This window comes from Saccoglossus kowalevskii, chromosome 1 (assembly GCF_978046115.1).
Source record: "Saccoglossus kowalevskii chromosome 1, keSacKowa6.1, whole genome shotgun sequence".
In the NCBI taxonomy this organism is placed as follows: domain Eukaryota; kingdom Metazoa; phylum Hemichordata; class Enteropneusta; family Harrimaniidae; genus Saccoglossus; species Saccoglossus kowalevskii.
In genome coordinates, this window is record NC_140641.1 from 42,667,263 (window position 1) to 42,690,046 (window position 22,784).

The following is a 22,784-nucleotide window of genomic DNA, read 5'->3' on the forward strand; positions in this document are numbered from 1 at the left end:
AACACCCTCTATTAATAGCTATCATGCTACGTATGCAAATCAACTTAAATAGTGTGATGGTGTTCAGAGTAGAGAAAAGTCAACTGTACTGTTGCCTTCTGAGAATCTACATCTTCAAATACTGCAATCTTTGTTTTTGAAGTGCGTTTTTAAATTAGTATTAAACAGGTATATCATTCTGTTCTAATAGCTGAAACAAATTCCTGTGAATTTCCATTTGTCGAATGAACTATTTGTCAAATACAGAATACATATATTTTAGTACAATGATTCTTTTCAAAATGGGGATGCAACGTTTTGCTTTTTATGTATTTTTTATGTATTGTTTTTGATTTGATAACTATGAACTAAACAGATTTTCTATTAGCTTCAGATCTTGATCAAAGTTTGGCACCCAGTTCATAGGAGTGCTTATATTGATTTTCTGACATCTTGTTTTCTGTAAAGATTTTATTGGTAGGTTTGCAAATGTGTATCAGACTGTGCAAAAAATCTCTCCATGAGTTGGTTTTGAAACCCAGTACAGTATTCCCATGGGATTTGGGAGATACATTACAATGGATATTATTACAAGATAAATGATTTGCTTCATTGAACACATACAACAATGCATATTTCTACTGAGATCAGTGACCTTTGATGTGTATCACCAGTGATCAGTCAAGTAGAAACAGTCAAAATATTTTATTAGATTTTCTCAATTTTGCATGATATTTTCATGCAGGACATCTGTTGTTCAAACTCAAGAAATAGTTTATACTGATGAATAAGGGGACCAAGTTTGATAAAGTTTGGAATGGAACTAGTAAAGTTATTGTGCATACAATAACAATTATTAACGATGCCGACAACGCCGGACAAAAATGTTCCCCTTAATATACCTTTCCTTCCATCTTTGATGGTACGGGAAATGTACAAATGACATTTGTTGTTGTTGCAAAACCAATAATGCGCTAGTACGTACTATCAACATACTAATATACCAGTGTTAGAGTTTGACACTAATAATATAGTATACTTACTATTTGTTTTGTCCATGGACCCTTTAGCATCAACCAGTAATGGATTCCTAGAGTTATCTTTTTTTACTCGTAAAAACCCGTCTCGCTCACGACTTAGCCGAGAAGCTATTCGCAGGTTATCTCCATTTCGAGGCCACAATACTTCACTCTGTGAGACACGTATGTGTTAAATCTTTTAATAAAGTATTATTTTAAGCGTTGCGTATTTCTAATATCCTTGTTATTTATCAGCAAGGGCCGCTGTGATATATCTATCTCGCATTGAGCAGTGTGATATTGCCTTAGGACCAGAACGGGTACAATTAGAAGAGCTACGGTAATTAAGCCAGATACTACATGATTATACAACTTACCGGTATTCCGAGACTTGATCGACTAGCATGGTCAAGACTTCTACTTCCCTCTGACAGCTAACAATACAATATATACAGTATGAACATACTTATTATACATGAACATGTAGGCTGTCGGAACTTTTACCGAAAAACAAATTTATAATTGCGATGGAACTGGTTTATTTTGGAAGCTGTTACCGTCGAAGTCGCAAGCAACAGCAAACAACCCACATAATATCAGACACAAACAAAATAATCAACGCATCACTGCAATGTTTACAGCAAACATAATCATGATCGATTCTTTTTTGAATACTACCTGACACATGGGATGATACAACATACAATTTGTTTATAACCTTTTAAATAACTTGTGTACGTTTATCAATCGTGATTGTGATGTGTTTTAATGAAGAAGACACACTATAAATAATCCCATGGGTGTATATGTGCTTTTTATATGTTTTCAATGCCCGCCCCATTTCACGAGGCCCCTCGGTAAATCGCGACCATTAATAAGTCGCGGTTTTTGCTTGGATCCCGACACCCGCGACTTAGCGAGGGGCCACTGTAATTGATTTGAAATATTGGTTGTTGTTTTCACAGTGTCTTGGTGTTTCTGTAACATTAATTCATTGACAATGATTCAAATTGTATGATAACGTCTAAAGCATTTGCTAAATACATATGCAGGCCTTACATCTCATATTTATGTTAGGTTGCGTTGTGTGGCGTTGCTTTCGGTAGTTTAAGTAATTATAACACTGGCAGTCTGTGTACAGATTTCTAGTATACCAGTTTAGGTAACGTTATAATGTACAGAAGTTTAAGTGATGTTTTAAACGTTTATATAGAGATTTAAAAGAAAGGTGTACTTTAGTGTATGTATTTATTCAAATTAGGTCAAGAGCTCACCATTAATGCGTGTACATGCTCATTCAAGTGACATCTACGATTGCCCACATATTTACATATTTCAAATTAAAGCGCTTAATTGTATGATGATGATGATGATGATGATGATGATGATGATGATGATGATGATGATGATGATGAACTGACTCATTAATATAAATTAAAACTAACGATGATGTCATAACACCGTTCCTTGATTGGAAAATTTGAATCTAATGGTCATTTCGATTTATATAAATATATATATATTTATAAAATGTTTTAAAAAGCGACCCAATGTTTCTGTCATTCATATATATTATTACTGTCAATGATATGCGGATTGGATAGTATTTGCTTACTGGGTTGAATGTTTATACATTAATACATACCGACTTATTTGAATCTTCAACTTCAACCTCTCCAAAATAAAGCTGCTTGAGTTCCTACGGACACGATAATATAATATTACAGGATTAAAATAGACTGAATTTATTTTGATGTGATATTGGGATATACTTCACACTACTGATACGATATCATTACATAAATCGCCGAAGTAACGTGAATTCGAAATCTTACCGTTAAATCGGGATACAGTAATTGGACATTTTTGTGAGAATCCATCATTGAGAACATACACGTGAAAAATCTAACAAGAAAACACAAATTCATATGTATAATTTCACCTTATGACTAAACTACTCATAAAGACTAAGGAAGTACCTACACTACATATTAAGGTTGAGGAAACCGACTAAACTATGTATAATGGTTGGGGAAACCCACTAAACTACATATAAAGGCTAAAGAAACCCTTTAAACAAATTACATTGACTACGGAAGCCCCTGAACCACATATTAAGGTTGAGGAAAGCGACTAAACTACGTATAATGGTTGGGGAAACCCTACACTACATATAAAGGCTAAAGAAACCCTTTAAATTAATTATAATGACTACGGAAACCCCTACACTACATATTAAGGTTGAGAAAACCGACTAAACTACGTATAAACGCTGAGGAAACCCCTACACTACATATTAAGTTTGAGGAAACCGACTAAACTACGTATAAAGGCTGAGGAAACCCCTACACTACATATTAAGTTTGAGGAAACCGACTAAACTACGTATAAAGGCTGAGGAAACCCCTACACTACATATTAAGTTTGAGGAAACCGACTAAACTACGTATAAAGGCTGTGGAAACCCCTACACTACATATTAAGGTTGAGGAAACCGACTAAACTACGAATAAAGGCTAAGGAATCCCTACACTACATATTAAGGTTGAGGAAACCAACTAAACTACTTATAAAGGCTAAGGAAACCCCTACACTACATATTAAGGTTGAGGAAACCCATAAAACTACTTATAAAGGCCAAGGAAACCCCTACACTACATATTAAGGTTGAGGCAACCCACAAAACTACTTATAAAGGCTAAGGAAACCCCTACACTACATATTAAGGTTGAGGCAACCCACAAAACTACTTATAAAGGCTAAGGAAACCCCTACACTACATATTAAGGTTGAGGAAACCGACTAAACTACGTATAAAGGCTGAGGAAACACCTACACTACATGTTAAGGTTGGTGAGGAAACCCACTAAACTACGTATAAAGGCTGAGGAAACCCCTACACTACATGTTAAGGTTGATGAGGAAACCCACAAAACTACGTATAAAGGCTGAGGAAACCCCTACACTACATGTTAAGGTTGATGAGGAAACCCACAAAACTACGTATAAAGGCTGTGGAAACCCCTACACTACATATTAAGGTTGAGGAAACCGACTAAACTACGTATAAAGGCTGAGGAAACCCCTACACTACATATTAAGGTTGAGGAAACCAGCTAAACTACTTAAAAAGACTAAGGAAACCCCCACACTACATATTAAGGTTGAGGAAACCCACAAAACTACTTATAAAGGCTAAGGAAACCCCTACACAACATATTAAGGTTGAGGAAACCCACAAAACTACTTATAAAGGCTACAGAAACCCCTACACTACATATTAGGGTTGAGGAAACCCACAAAACTACTTATAAAGGCTAAGGAAACCCCTACACTAAATATTAAGGTTGAGGAAACCGACTAAACTACGTATAAAGGCTGAGGAAACCCATACACTACATATTAAGGTTGAGGAAACCAGCTAAACTACTTAAAAAGACTAAGGAAACCCCCACACTACATATTAAGGTTGAGGAAACCCACAAAACTACTTATAAAGGCTAAGGAAACCCCCACACTACATATTAAGGTTGAGGAAACCCACAAAACTACTTATAAAGGCTAAGGAAACCCCTACACAACATATTAAGGTTGAGGAAACCCACAAAACTACTTATAAAGGCTACAGAAACCCCTACACTACATATTAGGGTTGAGGAAACCCACAAAACTACTTATAAAGGCTAAGGAAACCCCTCCACTAAATATTAAGGTTGATGAGGAAACCCACAAAACTACATATAAAGGCTGAGGAAACCCCTACACTACATATTAAGGTTGAGGAAACCAACTAAACTACGTATAAAGGCTAAGGAAACCCCTACACTACATATTAAGGTTGAGGAAACCCACAAAACTACTTATAAAGGCTAAGGAAACCCCTACACTACATATTAAGGTTGAGGAAACCCACAAAACTACTTATAAAGGCTAAGGAAACCCCTACACTACATATTAAGGTTGAGGAAACCCACAAAACTACTTATAAAGGCTACGGAAACCCCTACACTACATATTAAGGTTGAGGAAACCCACAAAACTACTTATAAAGTCTACAGAAACCCCTACACTACATATTAAGGTTGAGGAAACCCACAAAACTACTTATAAAGGCTAAGGAAATCCGTACACTACATATTAAGGTTGATGAGGAAACCGACTAAACTACGTATAAAGGCTAAGGAAACCCCTACAAGACATATTAAGGTTCAGGAAACCAACTAAACTACTTATAAAGGCTAAGGAAACCCCTACACTACATATTAAGGTTGAGGAAACCCACAAAACTACTTATAAAGGCTAAGGAAACCCCATACACTACATATTAAGGTTGAGGAAACCCACAAAACTACTTATAAAGGCTAAGGAAACCCCTACACTACATATTAAGGTTGAGGAAACCCACAAAACTACTTATAAAGGCTAAGGAAATCCGTACACTACATATTAAGGTTGAGGAAACCCACAAAACTACTTATAAAGGCCGAGGAAACCCCTACACTACATATTAAGCTTGAGGAAACCCACTAAACTACGAATAAAAACTGAGGAAACCCCTACACTACATAATAAGTTTGAGGAAACCGACTAAACTACGTATAAAGGCTGAGGAAACACCTACACTACATGTTAAGGTTGAGGAAACCCACAAAACTACTTATAAAGGCTAAGGAAACCCCTACACTACATATTAAGGTTGGGGAAACCCACAAAACTACTTATAAAGGCTGAGGAAACTCCTACACTACATGTTAAGGTTGAGGAAACCCACAAAACTACTTATAAAGGCTAAGGAAACCTCTACACTACATATTAAGGTTGAGAAAACCCACAAAACTACTTATAAAGGCTAAGGAAACCCCTACACTACATATTAAGGTTGAGAAAACCCACAAAACTACTTATAAAGGATAAGGAAACCCCTACACTACATATTAAGGTTGAGGAAACCCACAAAACTACTTATAAAGGCTAAGGAAACCCCTACACTACATATTAAGGTTGATGAGGAAACCCACAAAACTACTTATAAAGGCTAAGGAAACCCATACACTACATATTAAGGTTGAGGAAACCCACAAAACTACTTATAAAGGCTAAGGAAATCCGTACACTACATATTAAGGTTGATGAGGAAACCCACAAAACTACTTATAAAGGCTGAGGAAACTCCTACACTACATATTAAGGTTGAGGAAACCCACTAAACTACTTATAAAGGCTGAGGAAACCCCTACACTACATGTTAAGGTTGGGGAAACCGACTAAACTACGTATAAAGGCTAAGGAAACCCCTACACTACATATTAAGGTTGAGGAAACCAACTAAACTACTTATAAAGGCTAAGGAAACCCCTACACTACATATTAAGGTTGAGGAAACCCATAAAACTACTTATAAAGGCCAAGGAAACCCCTACACTACATATTAAGGTTGAGGCAACCCACAAAACTACTTATAAAGGCTAAGGAAACCCCTACACTACATATTAAGGTTGAGGCAACCCACAAAACTACTTATAAAGGCTAAGGAAACCCCTACACTACATATTAAGGTTGAGGAAACCGACTAAACTACGTATAAAGGCTGAGGAAACACCTACACTACATGTTAAGGTTGATGAGGAAACCCACTAAACTACGTATAAAGGCTGAGGAAACCCCTACACTACATGTTAAGGTTGATGAGGAAACCCACAAAACTACGTATAAAGGCTGAGGAAACCCCTACACTACATGTTAAGGTTGAGGAAACCCACAAAACTACGTATAAAGGCTGTGGAAACCCCTACACTACATATTAAGGTTGAGGAAACCGACTAAACTACGTATAAAGGCTGAGGAAACCCCTACACTACATATTAAGGTTGAGGAAACCAGCTAAACTACTTAAAAAGACTAAGGAAACCCCCACACTACATATTAAGGTTGAGGAAACCCACAAAACTACTTATAAAGGCTAAGGAAACCCCTACACAACATATTAAGGTTGAGGAAACCCACAAAACTACTTATAAAGGCTACAGAAACCCCTACACTACATATTAGGGTTGAGGAAACCCACAAAACTACTTATAAAGGCTAAGGAAACCCCTACACTAAATATTAAGGTTGAGGAAACCGACTAAACTACGTATAAAGGCTGAGGAAACCCCTACACTACATATTAAGGTTGAGGAAACCAGCTAAACTACTTAAAAAGACTAAGGAAACCCCCACACTACATATTAAGGTTGAGGAAACCCACAAAACTACTTATAAAGGCTAAGGAAACCCCTACACTACATATTAAGGTTGAGGAAACCCACAAAACTACTTATAAAGGCTAAGGAAACCCCTCCACTAAATATTAAGGTTGATGAGGAAACCCACAAAACTACATATAAAGGCTGAGGAAACCCCTACACTACATATTAAGGTTGAGGAAACCAACTAAACTACGTATAAAGGCTAAGGAAACCCCTACACTACATATTAAGGTTGAGGAAACCCACAAAACTACTTATAAAGGCTAAGGAAACCCCTACACTACATATTAAGGTTGAGGAAACCCACAAAACTACTTATAAAGGCTAAGGAAACCCCTACACTACATATTAAGGTTGAGGAAACCCACAAAACTACTTATAAAGGCTACGGAAACCCCTACACTACATATTAAGGTTGAGGAAACCCACAAAACTACTTATAAAGTCTACGGAAACCCCTACACTACATATTAAGGTTGAGGAAACCCACAAAACTACTTATAAAGGCTAAGGAAATCCGTACACTACATATTAAGGTTGATGAGGAAACCGACTAAACTACGTATAAAGGCTAAGGAAACCCCTACAAGACATATTAAGGTTCAGGAAACCAACTAAACTACTTATAAAGGCTAAGGAAACCCCTACACTACATATTAAGGTTGAGGAAACCCACAAAACTACTTATAAAGGCTAAGGAAACCCCATACACTACATATTAAGGTTGAGGAAACCCACAAAACTACTTATAAAGGCTAAGGAAACCCCTACACTACATATTAAGGTTGAGGAAACCCACAAAACTACTTATAAAGGCTAAGGAAATCCGTATACTACATATTAAGGTTGAGGAAACCCACAAAACTACTTATAAAGGCCGAGGAAACCCCTACACTACATATTAAGCTTGAGGAAACCCACTAAACTACGAATAAAAACTGAGGAAACCCCTACACTACATAATAAGTTTGAGGAAACCGACTAAACTACGTATAAAGGCTGAGGAAACACCTACACTACATGTTAAGGTTGAGGAAACCCACAAAACTACTTATAAAGGCTAAGGAAACCCCTACACTACATATTAAGGTTGGGGAAACCCACAAAACTACTTATAAAGGCTGAGGAAACTCCTACACTACATGTTAAGGTTGAGGAAACCCACAAAACTACTTATAAAGGCTAAGGAAACCTCTACACTACATATTAAGGTTGAGAAAACCCACAAAACTACTTATAAAGGCTAAGGAAACCCCTACACTACATATTAAGGTTGAGAAAACCCACAAAACTACTTATAAAGGATAAGGAAACCCCTACACTACATATTAAGGTTGAGGAAACCCACAAAACTACTTATAAAGGCTAAGGAAACCCCTACACTACATATTAAGGTTGATGAGGAAACCCACAAAACTACTTATAAAGGCTAAGGAAACCCATACACTACATATTAAGGTTGAGGAAACCCACAAAACTACTTATAAAGGCTAAGGAAATCCGTACACTACATATTAAGGTTGATGAGGAAACCCACAAAACTACTTATAAAGGCTGAGGAAACTCCTACACTACATATTAAGGTTGAGGAAACCCACTAAACTACTTATAAAGGCTGAGGAAACCCCTACACTACATGTTAAGGTTGGGGAAACCGACTAAACTACGTATAAAGGCTAAGGAAACCCCTACACTACATATTAAGGTTGAGGAAACCAACTAAACTACTTATAAAGGCTAAGGAAACCCCTACACTACATATTAAGGTTGAGGAAACCCATAAAACTACTTATAAAGGCCAAGGAAACCCCTACACTACATATTAAGGTTGAGGCAACCCACAAAACTACTTATAAAGGCTAAGGAAACCCCTACACTACATATTAAGGTTGAGGCAACCCACAAAACTACTTATAAAGGCTAAGGAAACCCCTACACTACATATTAAGGTTGAGGAAACCGACTAAACTACGTATAAAGGCTGAGGAAACACCTACACTACATGTTAAGGTTGATGAGGAAACCCACTAAACTACGTATAAAGGCTGAGGAAACCCCTACACTACATGTTAAGGTTGATGAGGAAACCCACAAAACTACGTATAAAGGCTGAGGAAACCCCTACACTACATGTTAAGGTTGAGGAAACCCACAAAACTACGTATAAAGGCTGTGGAAACCCCTACACTACATATTAAGGTTGAGGAAACCGACTAAACTACGTATAAAGGCTGAGGAAACCCCTACACTACATATTAAGGTTGAGGAAACCAGCTAAACTACTTAAAAAGACTAAGGAAACCCCCACACTACATATTAAGGTTGAGGAAACCCACAAAACTACTTATAAAGGCTAAGGAAACCCCTACACAACATATTAAGGTTGAGGAAACCCACAAAACTACTTATAAAGGCTACAGAAACCCCTACACTACATATTAGGGTTGAGGAAACCCACAAAACTACTTATAAAGGCTAAGGAAACCCCTACACTAAATATTAAGGTTGAGGAAACCGACTAAACTACGTATAAAGGCTGAGGAAACCCCTACACTACATATTAAGGTTGAGGAAACCAGCTAAACTACTTAAAAAGACTAAGGAAACCCCCACACTACATATTAAGGTTGAGGAAACCCACAAAACTACTTATAAAGGCTAAGGAAACCCCTACACTACATATTAAGGTTGAGGAAACCCACAAAACTACTTATAAAGGCTAAGGAAACCCCTCCACTAAATATTAAGGTTGATGAGGAAACCCACAAAACTACATATAAAGGCTGAGGAAACCCCTACACTACATATTAAGGTTGAGGAAACCAACTAAACTACGTATAAAGGCTAAGGAAACCCCTACACTACATATTAAGGTTGAGGAAACCCACAAAACTACTTATAAAGGCTAAGGAAACCCCTACACTACATATTAAGGTTGAGGAAACCCACAAAACTACTTATAAAGGCTAAGGAAACCCCTACACTACATATTAAGGTTGAGGAAACCCACAAAACTACTTATAAAGGCTACGGAAACCCCTACACTACATATTAAGGTTGAGGAAACCCACAAAACTACTTATAAAGTCTACGGAAACCCCTACACTACATATTAAGGTTGAGGAAACCCACAAAACTACTTATAAAGGCTAAGGAAATCCGTACACTACATATTAAGGTTGATGAGGAAACCGACTAAACTACGTATAAAGGCTAAGGAAACCCCTACAAGACATATTAAGGTTCAGGAAACCAACTAAACTACTTATAAAGGCTAAGGAAACCCATACACTACATATTAAGGTTGAGGAAACCCACAAAACTACTTATAAAGGCTAAGGAAACCCCATACACTACATATTAAGGTTGAGGAAACCCACAAAACTACTTATAAAGGCTAAGGAAACCCCTACACTACATATTAAGGTTGAGGAAACCCACAAAACTACTTATAAAGGCTAAGGAAATCCGTACACTACATATTAAGGTTGAGGAAACCCACAAAACTACTTATAAAGGCCGAGGAAACCCCTACACTACATATTAAGCTTGAGGAAACCCACTAAACTACGAATAAAAACTGAGGAAACCCCTACACTACATAATAAGTTTGAGGAAACCGACTAAACTACGTATAAAGGCTGAGGAAACACCTACACTACATGTTAAGGTTGAGGAAACCCACAAAACTACTTATAAAGGCTAAGGAAACCCCTACACTACATATTAAGGTTGGGGAAACCCACAAAACTACTTATAAAGGCTGAGGAAACTCCTACACTACATGTTAAGGTTGAGGAAACCCACAAAACTACTTATAAAGGCTAAGGAAACCCCTACACTACATATTAAGGTTGAGAAAACCCACAAAACTACTTATAAAGGCTAAGGAAACCCCTACACTACATATTAAGGTTGAGAAAACCCACAAAACTACTTATAAAGGATAAGGAAACCCCTACACTACATATTAAGGTTGAGGAAACCCACAAAACTACTTATAAAGGCTAAGGAAACCCCTACACTACATATTAAGGTTGATGAGGAAACCCACAAAACTACTTATAAAGGCTAAGGAAACCCATACACTACATATTAAGGTTGAGGAAACCCACAAAACTACTTATAAAGGCTAAGGAAATCCGTACACTACATATTAAGGTTGATGAGGAAACCCACAAAACTACTTATAAAGGCTGAGGAAACTCCTACACTACATATTAAGGTTGAGGAAACCCACTAAACTACTTATAAAGGCTGAGGAAACCCCTACACTACATGTTAAGGTTGGGGAAACCGACTAAACTACGTATAAAGGCTAAGGAAACCCCTACACTACATATTAAGGTTGAGGAAACCCACAAAACTACTTATAAAGGCTAAGGAAACCCCTACACTACATGTTAAGGTTGGGGAAACCGACTAAACTACGTATAAAGGCTAAGGAAACCCCTACACTACATATTAAGGTTGAGGAAACCCACAAAACTACTTATAAAGGCTAAGGAAACCCCTACACTACATATTAAGGTTGAGAAAACCCACAAAACTACTTAAAAGGCTAAGGAAACCCCTACACTACATATTAAGGTTGAAGAAACCCACAAAACTACTTATAAAGGCTAAGGAAACCCCTACACTACATATTAAGGTTGAGGAAACCCACAAAACTACTTATAAAGGCTAAGGAAACCCCTACACTACATATTAAGGTTGAGGAAACCCACAAAACTACTTATAAAGGCTAAGGAAACCCCTACACTAAATATTAAGGTTGATGAGGAAACCCACAAAACTACATATAAAGGCTGAGGAAACCCCTACACTACATATTAAGGTTGAGGAAACCAACTAAACTACGTATAAAGGCTAAGGAAACCCCTACACTACATATTAAGGTTGAGGAAACCCACAAAACTACTTATAAAGGCTAAGGAAACCCCTACACTACATATTAAGGTTGAGGAAACCCACAAAACTACTTATAAAGGCTAAGGAAACCCCTACACTACATATTAAGGTTGAGGAAACCCACAAAACTACTTATAAAGGCTACAGAAACCCCTACACTACATATTAGGGTTGAGGAAACCCACAAAACTACTTATAAAGGCTAAGGAAACCCCTACACTAAATATTAAGGTTGAGGAAACCGACTAAACTACGTATAAAGGCTGAGGAAACCCCTACACTACATATTAAGGTTGAGGAAACCAGCTAAACTACTTAAAAAGACTAAGGAAACCCCCACACTACATATTAAGGTTGAGGAAACCCACAAAACTACTTATAAAGGCTAAGGAAACCCCTACACTACATATTAAGGTTGAGGAAACCCACAAAACTACTTATAAAGGCTAAGGAAACCCCTACACTAAATATTAAGGTTGATGAGGAAACCCACAAAACTACATATAAAGGCTGAGGAAACCCCTACACTACATATTAAGGTTGAGGAAACCAACTAAACTACGTATAAAGGCTAAGGAAACCCCTACACTACATATTAAGGTTGAGGAAACCCACAAAACTACTTATAAAGGCTAAGGAAACCCCTACACTACATATTAAGGTTGAGGAAACCCACAAAACTACTTATAAAGGCTAAGGAAACCCCTACACTACATATTAAGGTTGAGGAAACCCACAAAACTACTTATAAAGGCTACGGAAACCCCTACACTACATATTAAGGTTGAGGAAACCCACAAAACTACTTATAAAGGCTAAGGAAATCCGTACACTACATATTAAGGTTGATGAGGAAACCGACTAAACTACGTATAAAGGCTAAGGAAACCCCTACAAGACATATTAAGGTTCAGGAAACCAACTAAACTACTTATAAAGGCTAAGGAAACCCCTACACTACATATTAAGGTTGAGGAAACCCACAAAACTACTTATAAAGGCTAAGGAAACCCCATACACTACATATTAAGGTTGAGGAAACCCACAAAACTACTTATAAAGGCTAAGGAAACCCCTACACTACATATTAAGGTTGAGGAAACCCACAAAACTACTTATAAAGGCTAAGGAAATCCGTACACTACATATTAAGGTTGAGGAAACCCACAAAACTACTTATAAAGGCCGAGGAAACCCCTACACTACATATTAAGCTTGAGGAAACCCACTAAACTACGAATAAAAGCTGAGGAAACCCCTACACTACATAATAAGTTTGAGGAAACCGACTAAACTACGTATAAAGGCTGAGGAAACACCTACACTACATGTTAAGGTTGAGGAAACCCACAAAACTACTTATAAAGGCTAAGGAAACCCCTACACTACATATTAAGGTTGGGGAAACCCACAAAACTACTTATAAAGGCTGAGGAAACTCCTACACTACATGTTAAGGTTGAGGAAACCCACAAAACTACTTATAAAGGCTAAGGAAACCCCTACACTACATATTAAGGTTGAGAAAACCCACAAAACTACTTATAAAGGCTAAGGAAACCCCTACACTACATATTAAGGTTGAGAAAACCCACAAAACTACTTATAAAGGATAAGGAAACCTCTACACTACATATTAAGGTTGAGGAAACCCACAAAACTACTTATAAAGGCTAAGGAAACCCCTACACTACATATTAAGGTTGATGAGGAAACCCACAAAACTACTTATAAAGGCTAAGGAAACCCATACACTACATATTAAGGTTGAGGAAACCCACAAAACTACTTATAAAGGCTAAGGAAATCCGTACACTACATATTAAGGTTGATGAGGAAACCCACAAAACTACTTATAAAGGCTGAGGAAACTCCTACACTACATATTAAGGTTGAGGAAACCCACTAAACTACTTATAAAGGCTGAGGAAACCCCTACACTACATGTTAAGATTGGGGAAACCGACTAAACTACGTATAAAGGCTAAGGAAACCCCTACACTACATATTAAGGTTGAGGAAACCCACAAAACTACTTATAAAGGCTAAGGAAACCCCTACACTACATATTAAGGTTGGGGAAACCCACAAAACTACTTATAAAGGCTAAGAAAACCCCTACACTACATATTAAGGTTGAGGAAACCCACAAAACTACTTATAAAGGCTAAGGAAACCCGTACACTAAATATTAAGGTTGAGGAAACCCACAACACTATTTATAAAGGCTAAGGAAACCCCTACACTACATATTAAGGTTGAGAAAACCCACAAAACTACTTATAAAGGCTAAGGAAACCCCTACACTACATATTAAGGTTGAAGAAACCCACAAAACTACTTATAAAGGCTAAGGAAACCCCTACACTACATATTAAGGTTGAGGAAACCCACAAAACTACTTATAAAGGCTAAGGAAACCCCTACACTACATATTAAGGTTGAGAAAACCCACAAAATTACTTATAAAGGCTAAGGAAATCCCTACACTACATATTTAGGTTGTGGAAACCCACAAAACTACTTATAAAGGCTAAGGAAACCCCTACACTAAATATTAAGGTTGAGGAAACCCACAAAACTACTTATAAAGGCTAAGGAAACCCCTACACTACATATTAAGGTTGAGAAAACCCACAAAATTACTTATAAAGGCTAAGGAAATCCATACACTACATATTTAGGTTGTGGAAACCCACAAAACTACTTATAAAGGCTAAGGAAACCCCTACACTACATATTAAGGTTGAGGAAACCCACAAAACTACTTATAAAGGCTAAGGAAACCCCTACACTACATATTAAGGTTGAGAAAACCCACAAAATTACTTATAAAGGCTAAGGAAATCCCTACACTACATATTTAGGTTGTGGAAACCCACAAAACTACTTATAAAGGCTAAGGAAACCCCTACACTACATATTTAGGTTGAGGAAACCCACAAAACTACTTATAAAGGCTAAGGAAACCCCTACACTACATATTAAGGTTGATGAGGAAACCCACAAAACTACTTATAAAGGCTAAGGAAACCCATACACTACATATTAAGGTTGAGGAAACCCACAAAACTACTTATAAAGGCTAAGGAAATCCGTACACTACATATTAAGGTTGATGAGGAAACCCACAAAACTACTTATAAAGGCTGAGGAAACTCCTACACTACATATTAAGGTTGAGGAAACCCACTAAACTACTTATAAAGGCTGAGGAAACCCCTACACTACATGTTAAGATTGGGGAAACCGACTAAACTACGTATAAAGGCTAAGGAAACCCCTACACTACATATTAAGGTTGAGGAAACCCACAAAACTACTTATAAAGGCTAAGGAAACCCCTACACTACATATTAAGGTTGGGGAAACCCACAAAACTACTTATAAAGGCTAAGAAAACCCCTACACTACATATTAAGGTTGAGGAAACCCACAAAACTACTTATAAAGGCTAAGGAAACCCGTACACTAAATATTAAGGTTGAGGAAACCCACAACACTATTTATAAAGGCTAAGGAAACCCCTACACTACATATTAAGGTTGAGAAAACCCACAAAACTACTTATAAAGGCTAAGGAAACCCCTACACTACATATTAAGGTTGAAGAAACCCACAAAACTACTTATAAAGGCTAAGGAAACCCCTACACTACATATTAAGGTTGAGGAAACCCACAAAACTACTTATAAAGGCTAAGGAAACCCCTACACTACATATTAAGGTTGAGAAAACCCACAAAATTACTTATAAAGGCTAAGGAAATCCCTACACTACATATTTAGGTTGTGGAAACCCACAAAACTACTTATAAAGGCTAAGGAAACCCCTACACTAAATATTAAGGTTGAGGAAACCCACAAAACTACTTATAAAGGCTAAGGAAACCCCTACACTACATATTAAGGTTGAGAAAACCCACAAAATTACTTATAAAGGCTAAGGAAATCCCTACACTACATATTTAGGTTGTGGAAACCCACAAAACTACTTATAAAGGCTAAGGAAACCCCTACACTACATATTAAGGTTGAGGAAACCCACAAAACTACTTATAAAGGCTAAGGAAACCCCTACACTACATATTAAGGTTGAGAAAACCCACAAAATTACTTATAAAGGCTAAGGAAATCCCTACACTACATATTTAGGTTGTGGAAACCCACAAAACTACTTATAAAGGCTAAGGAAACCCCTACACTACATATTTAGGTTGAGGAAACCCACAAAACTACTTATAAAGGCTAAGGAAACCCCTACACTACATATTAAGGTTGAGGAAACCCACAAAACTACTTATAAAGGCTAAGGAAACCCCTACACTACATATTAAGGTTGAGGCAACCCACAAAACTACTTATAAAGGCTACGGAAACCCCTACACTACATATTAAGGTTGAGGAAACCCACAAAACTACTTATAAAGGCTAAGGAAACCCCTACACTACATATTAAGGTTGATGAGGAAACCCACAAAACTACTTATAATGGCTAAGGAAACCCCTTCACTACATATTAAGGTTGAGGAAACCCACAAAACTACTTATAAAGGCTAAGGAAACCCCTTCACTACATATTAAGGTTGAGGAAACCCACAAAACTACTTATAAAGGCTAAGGAAACCCCTACACTATATATTAAGGTTGATGAGGAAACCCACAAAACTACTTATAAAGGCTAAGGAAACCCCTACACTACATATTAAGGTTGAGGAAACCCACAAAACTACTTATAAAGGCTAAGGAAACCACTACACTACATATTAAGGTTGAGGAAACCCACAAAACTACTTATAAAGGCTAAGGAAACCCCTACACTATATATTAAGGTTGATGAGGAAACCCACAAAACTACTTATAAAGGCTAAGGAAACCACTACACTACATATTAAGGTTGAGGAAACCCACAAAACTACTTATAAAGGCTAAGGAAACCCCTACACTACATATTAAGGTTGATGAGGAAACCCACAAAACTACTTATAAAGGCTAAGGAAACCCCTACACTACATATTAAGGTTGATGAGGAAACCCACAAAACTACTTATAAAGGCTAAGGAAACCCCTACACTACATATTAAGGTTGATGAGGAAACCCGCAAAACTACTTATAATGGCTAAGGAAACTCCTACACTACATATTAAGGTTGAGGAAACCCACAAAACTACTTATAAAGGCTAAGGAAACCCCTACACTACATATTTAGGTTGAGGAAACCCACAAAACTACTTATAAAGGCTAAGGAAACCCTTATACTACATATTAAGGTTGATGAGGAAACCCACAAAACTACTTATAAAGGCTAAGGAAACCCCTACACTACATATTAAGGTTGAGGAAACCCACAAAACTACTTATAAAGGCTAAGGAAACCCTTATACTACATATTAAGGTTGATGAGGAAACCCACAAAACTAATTATAAAGGCTAAGGAAACCCCTACACTACATATTAAGGTTGAGGAAACCCACAAAACTACGTATAAAGGCTAAGGAAACCACGACACTACATATTAAAGTTGATGAGGAAACCACAAAACTACGTATAAAAGCTGTGGAAACCCCTACACTACATATTAAGGTTGATGAGGAAACCCACAAAACTAATTATAAAGGCTAAGGAAACCCCTACACTACATATTTAGGTTGAGGAAACCCACAAAACTACTTATAAAGGCTAAGGAAACCCTTATACTACATATTAAGGTTGATGAGGAAACCCACAAAACTACGTATAAAGGCTAAGGAAACCCTACACTACATATTAAGGTTGAGGAAACCCACAAAACTACTTATAAAGGCTAAGGAAACCCCTACACTATATATTAAGGTTGATGAGGAAACCCACAAAACTACTTATAAAGGCTAAGGAAACCCCTACACTACATATTTAGGTTGAGGAAACCCACAAAACTACTTATAAAGGCTAAGGAAACCCTTATACTACATATTAAGGTTGATGAGGAAACCCACAAAACTACTTATAAAGGCTAAGGAAACCCCTACACTACATATTTAGGTTGAGGAAACCCACAAAACTACTTATAAAGGCTAAGGAAACCCTTATACTACATATTAAGGTTGATGAGGAAACCCACAAAACTACTTATAAAGGCTAAGGAAACCCCTACACTATATATTAAGGTTGATGAGGAAACCCACAAAACTACTTATAAAGGCTAAGGAAACCCCTACACTACATATTTAGGTTGAGGAAACCCACAAAACTACTTATAAAGGCTAAGGAAACCCTTATACTACATATTAAGGTTGATGAGGAAACCCACAAAACTACTTATAAAGGCTAAGGAAACCCCTACACTACATATTAAGGTTGAGGAAACCGACTAAACTACTTATAAAGGCTAAGGAAACCCCTACACTACATATTAAGGTTGATGAGGAAACCCACAAAACTACGTATAAAAGCTGTGGAAACCCCTACACTACATATTAAGGTTGATGAGGAAACCCACTAAACTACGAATAAAAGCTGAGGAAACCCCTACACTACATATTAAGGTTGATTAGGAAACCCACTAAACTACGTATAAAAGCTGTGGAAACCCCTACACTATATATTAAGGTTGATGAGGAAACCCACAAAACTACTTGTAAAGGCTAAGGAAACCCCTACACTACATATTAAGGTTGATGAGGAAACCCACAAAACTACGTATAAAAGCTGTGGAAACCCCTACACTACATATTAAGGTTGATGAGGAAACCCACTAAACTACGAATAAAAGCTGAGGAAACCCCTACACTACATATTAAGGTTGATGAGGAAACCCACTAAACTACGAATAAAGGCTAAGGAAACCCCTACACTACATATTAAGTTTGAGGAAACCGACTAAACTACGTATAAAGACTGTGGAAACCCCTACACTACATATTAAGGTTGAGGAAACCGACCAAACTACGTATAAAGGCTAAGGAAACCCCTACACTACATATTAAGTTTGAGGAAACCGACTAAACTACGTATAAAGACTGTGGAAACCCCTACACTACATATTAAGGTTGAGGAAACCCACTAAACTACGAATAAAGGCTAAGGAAACCCCTACACTACATATTAAGGTTGAGGAAACCGACCAAACTACGTATAAAGGCTAAGGAAACCCCTACACTACATATTAAGTTTGAGGAAACCGACTAAACTACGTATAAAGACTGTGGAAACCCCTACACTACATATTAAGTTTGAGGAAACCGACTAAACTACGTATAAAGGCTGTGGAAACCCCTACACTACATATTAAGGTTGAGGAAACCGACTAAACTACGTATAAAGGCTAAGGAAACCCTACACTACATATTAAGTTTGAGGAATCCGACTAAACTACGTATAAAGACTGTGGAAACCCCTACACTACATATTAAGTTTGAGGAAACCGACTAAACTACGTATAAAGGCTGTGGAAACCCCTACACTACATATTAAGTTTGAGGAAACCGACTAAACTACGTATAAAGGCTAAGGAAACCCTACACTACATATTAAGTTTGAGGAAACCGACTAAACTACGTATAAAGGCTAAGGAAACCCCTACACAACATATTAAGGTTGAGGAAAGCGACTAAACTACGTATAAAGGCTGTGAAAACCCCTACACTACATATTAAGGTTGAGGAAACCGACTAAACTACGTATAAAGGCTAAGGAAACCCCTACACTACATATTAAGGTTGGGGAAACCGACTAAACTACTTATAAAGGCTAAGGAAACCCCTACACTACATATTAAGGTTGAGGAAAGCGACTAAACTACGTATAAAGGCTAAGGAAACCCCTACACTACATATTAAGGTTGGGGAAACCGACTAAACTACTTATAAAGGCTAAGGAAACCCCTACACAACATATTAAGGTTGAGGAATCCGACTAAACTACGTATAAAGACTGTGGAAACCCCTACACTACATATTAAGTTTGAGGAAACCGACTAAACTACGTATAAAGGCTGTGGAAACCCCTACACTACATATTAAGTTTGAGGAAACCGACTAAACTACTTGTAAAGGCTAAGGAAACCCTACACTACATATTAAGGTTGAGGAAAGCGACTAAACTACGTATAAAGGCTAAGGAAACCCCTACACTAAATATTAAGGTTGAGGAAACCGACTAAACTACGTATAAAGGCTGTGGAAACCCCTACACTACATATTAAGGTTGAGGAATCCGACTAAACTACGTATAAAGACTGTGGAAACCCCTACACTACATATTAAGTTTGAGGAAACCGACTAAACTACGTATAAAGGCTGTGGAAACCCCTACACTACATATTAAGTTTGAGGAAACCGACTAAACTACGTATAAAGGCTAAGGAAACCCTACACTACATATTAAGTTTGAGGAAACCGACTAAACTACGTATAAAGGCTAAGGAAACCCCTACACAACATATTAAGGTTGAGGAAAGCGACTAAACTACGTATAAAGGCTGTGAAAACCCCTACACTACATATTAAGGTTGAGGAAAGCGACTAAACTACGTATAAAGGCTAAGGAAACCCCTACACTACATATTAAGGTTGAGGAAACCGACTAAACTACGTATAAAGGCTGTGAAAACCCCTACACTACATATTAAGGTTGAGGAAAGCGACTAAACTACGTATAAAGGCTAAGGAAACCCCTACACTACATATTAAGGTTGGGGAAACCGACTAAACTACGTATAAAGGCTAAGGAAACCCTACACTACATATTAAGGTTGAGGAAACCGACTAAACTACGTATAAAGGCTAAGGAAACCCTACACTACATATTAAGGTTGAGGAAACCGACTAAACTACTTATAAAGGCTAAGGAAACCCCTACACTACATATTAAGGTTGAGGAAAGCGACTAAACTACGTATAAAGGCTAAGGAAACCCTACACTACATATTAAGGTTGAGGAAACCGACTAAACTACGTATAAAGGCTGTGGAAACCCCTACACTACATATTAAGGTTGAGGAAAGCGACTAAACTACGTATAAAGGCTAAGGAAACCCCTACACTAAATATTAAGGTTGAGGAAACCGACTAAACTACGTATAAAGGCTGAGGAAACCCCTACACTACATATTAAGGTTGAGGAAACCCACAAAACTACGTATAAAGACTGTGGAAACCCCTACACTACATATTAAGTTTGAGGAAACCGACTAAACTACGTATAAAGGCTGTGGAAACCCCTACACTACATATTAAGTTTGAGGAAACCGACTAAACTACGTATAAAGGCTAAGGAAACCCCTACACTACATATTAAGGTTGGGGAAACCGACTAAACTACTTGTAAAGGCTAAGGAAACCCCTACACTACATATTAAGGTTGAGGAAACCGACTAAACTACGTATAAAGGCTAAGGAAACCCTACACTACATATTAAGGTTGAGGAAACCGACCAAACTACGTATAAAGGCTGTGGAAACCCCCTAAGCTACACATAAAGGTGTGCGTAAACACATTCGTTACAATTGACGTCACTAAGCTTAAATCATGTATTAGATTATTCATGAGAACGAATGATTTGCACAAACGTATATATAATATATGTGGCGTTGAAATAATTTCTCAAAGGTTTTGGCCAGGCAATATAACGAAAGTTTTAGCACAATTTATATATTTGATCTATTTCACGCGATGTATCGCTTCCTATGTTTACGTCAGTTCGTTTTTCAGTGAGACCTCGTGACATAGATACCACAACAAGTTTGTCTAAACGTTAAAACATTCAACTTTGAAACAAATGTAATTCGGCCATAGACCATATTTATAGTGTGTATGATCTGACTTAAACTCTACTAAATACTCACGGGAATAGAAATTATGACAAATGTGCTCATTTGTTTTCATGTAGGTCGATTTGACGTCCAAAATAGCTGAACATATATTGCCAACTACTTGCTAAGTATATGTATTATAACGCGTTAGTAATTCCCCAATGTAATACAATTTAGCTACGTTTACATTACGGAATCTCCCGCTAAAAAAAAATTAGTGGCAAGTTAATGATTATTTTATAGTCATGTTTACATTACATTCACTGACTGTTAGCACTGACTGTTAGCACTGTTTCGCCCATCACTAAATCTAACAATTCACTTGTCAAATGCTTCAAGCTTGTCAAGAAAGTCATGTTCCATGAAAACAGACACTTACCTCCTTCACGACAGAGTGTATTTACTGACAACTAGGATATTGACTCCCATGAGTTTTACTCCATGTAGTTAAAAATAGAAAGTCTGAAATCCCCGCTGACGTGTGTATGTTGATCGTGTTGTATGTATGTTTCATAACACGCCCATAAAGTATAATACAAATGTGTGACGTGGCCCATTTCATATGATCATTTTGTTTATTGTTACCGGGTTTAACAGTCTAAATAGTATGAGTAGAGGGTGGTATGTTTTCATCGGATAAGAGAGCGTCGTGACTCTAACTATTCCCCGTGTGCGTAAAAGCATTTGTTGATCGGAATTCTATAACACGCCCATGAAGTACTATTGTAATACAAATGTGTGACTTGGCCCATTTCATATGATCATTACCAAACGTTTCAGCGTGGTATTAAGATTTTGTTTTCAGGCTTGGGTGGTACCAAGGTGGAAAATGGTTG

The 22,784-nt window shown here is 37.3% G+C and overlaps 1 protein-coding gene across 2 annotated transcripts in view; it reads right to left on the reverse strand.

The window, feature by feature from the left end:
* Positions 1–22,436, reverse strand: part of LOC144360964 (uncharacterized) — a 30,446-nt gene extending 8,010 nt beyond the window's left edge. The window contains exons 1-5 of one of the 2 annotated variants that reach the window (XM_085496438.1): positions 22,328–22,436; positions 2,834–2,903; positions 2,644–2,697; positions 1,376–1,432; positions 1,023–1,170 (exon numbers count right to left, since the gene is read on the reverse strand). In XM_085496438.1, the coding sequence (XP_085352564.1) occupies positions 1,023–1,170; positions 1,376–1,432; positions 2,644–2,697; positions 2,834–2,890 (316 nt within the window). In that variant the 5' untranslated portion in view covers positions 2,891–2,903; positions 22,328–22,436. Of the gene's footprint in view, positions 1–1,022; positions 1,171–1,375; positions 1,433–2,643; positions 2,698–2,833; positions 3,254–22,327 lie in introns of those variants that run through there. The other variant, XM_085496437.1, reaches the window with a different exon arrangement.
* Positions 22,437–22,784: the final 348 nt, after the last annotated feature.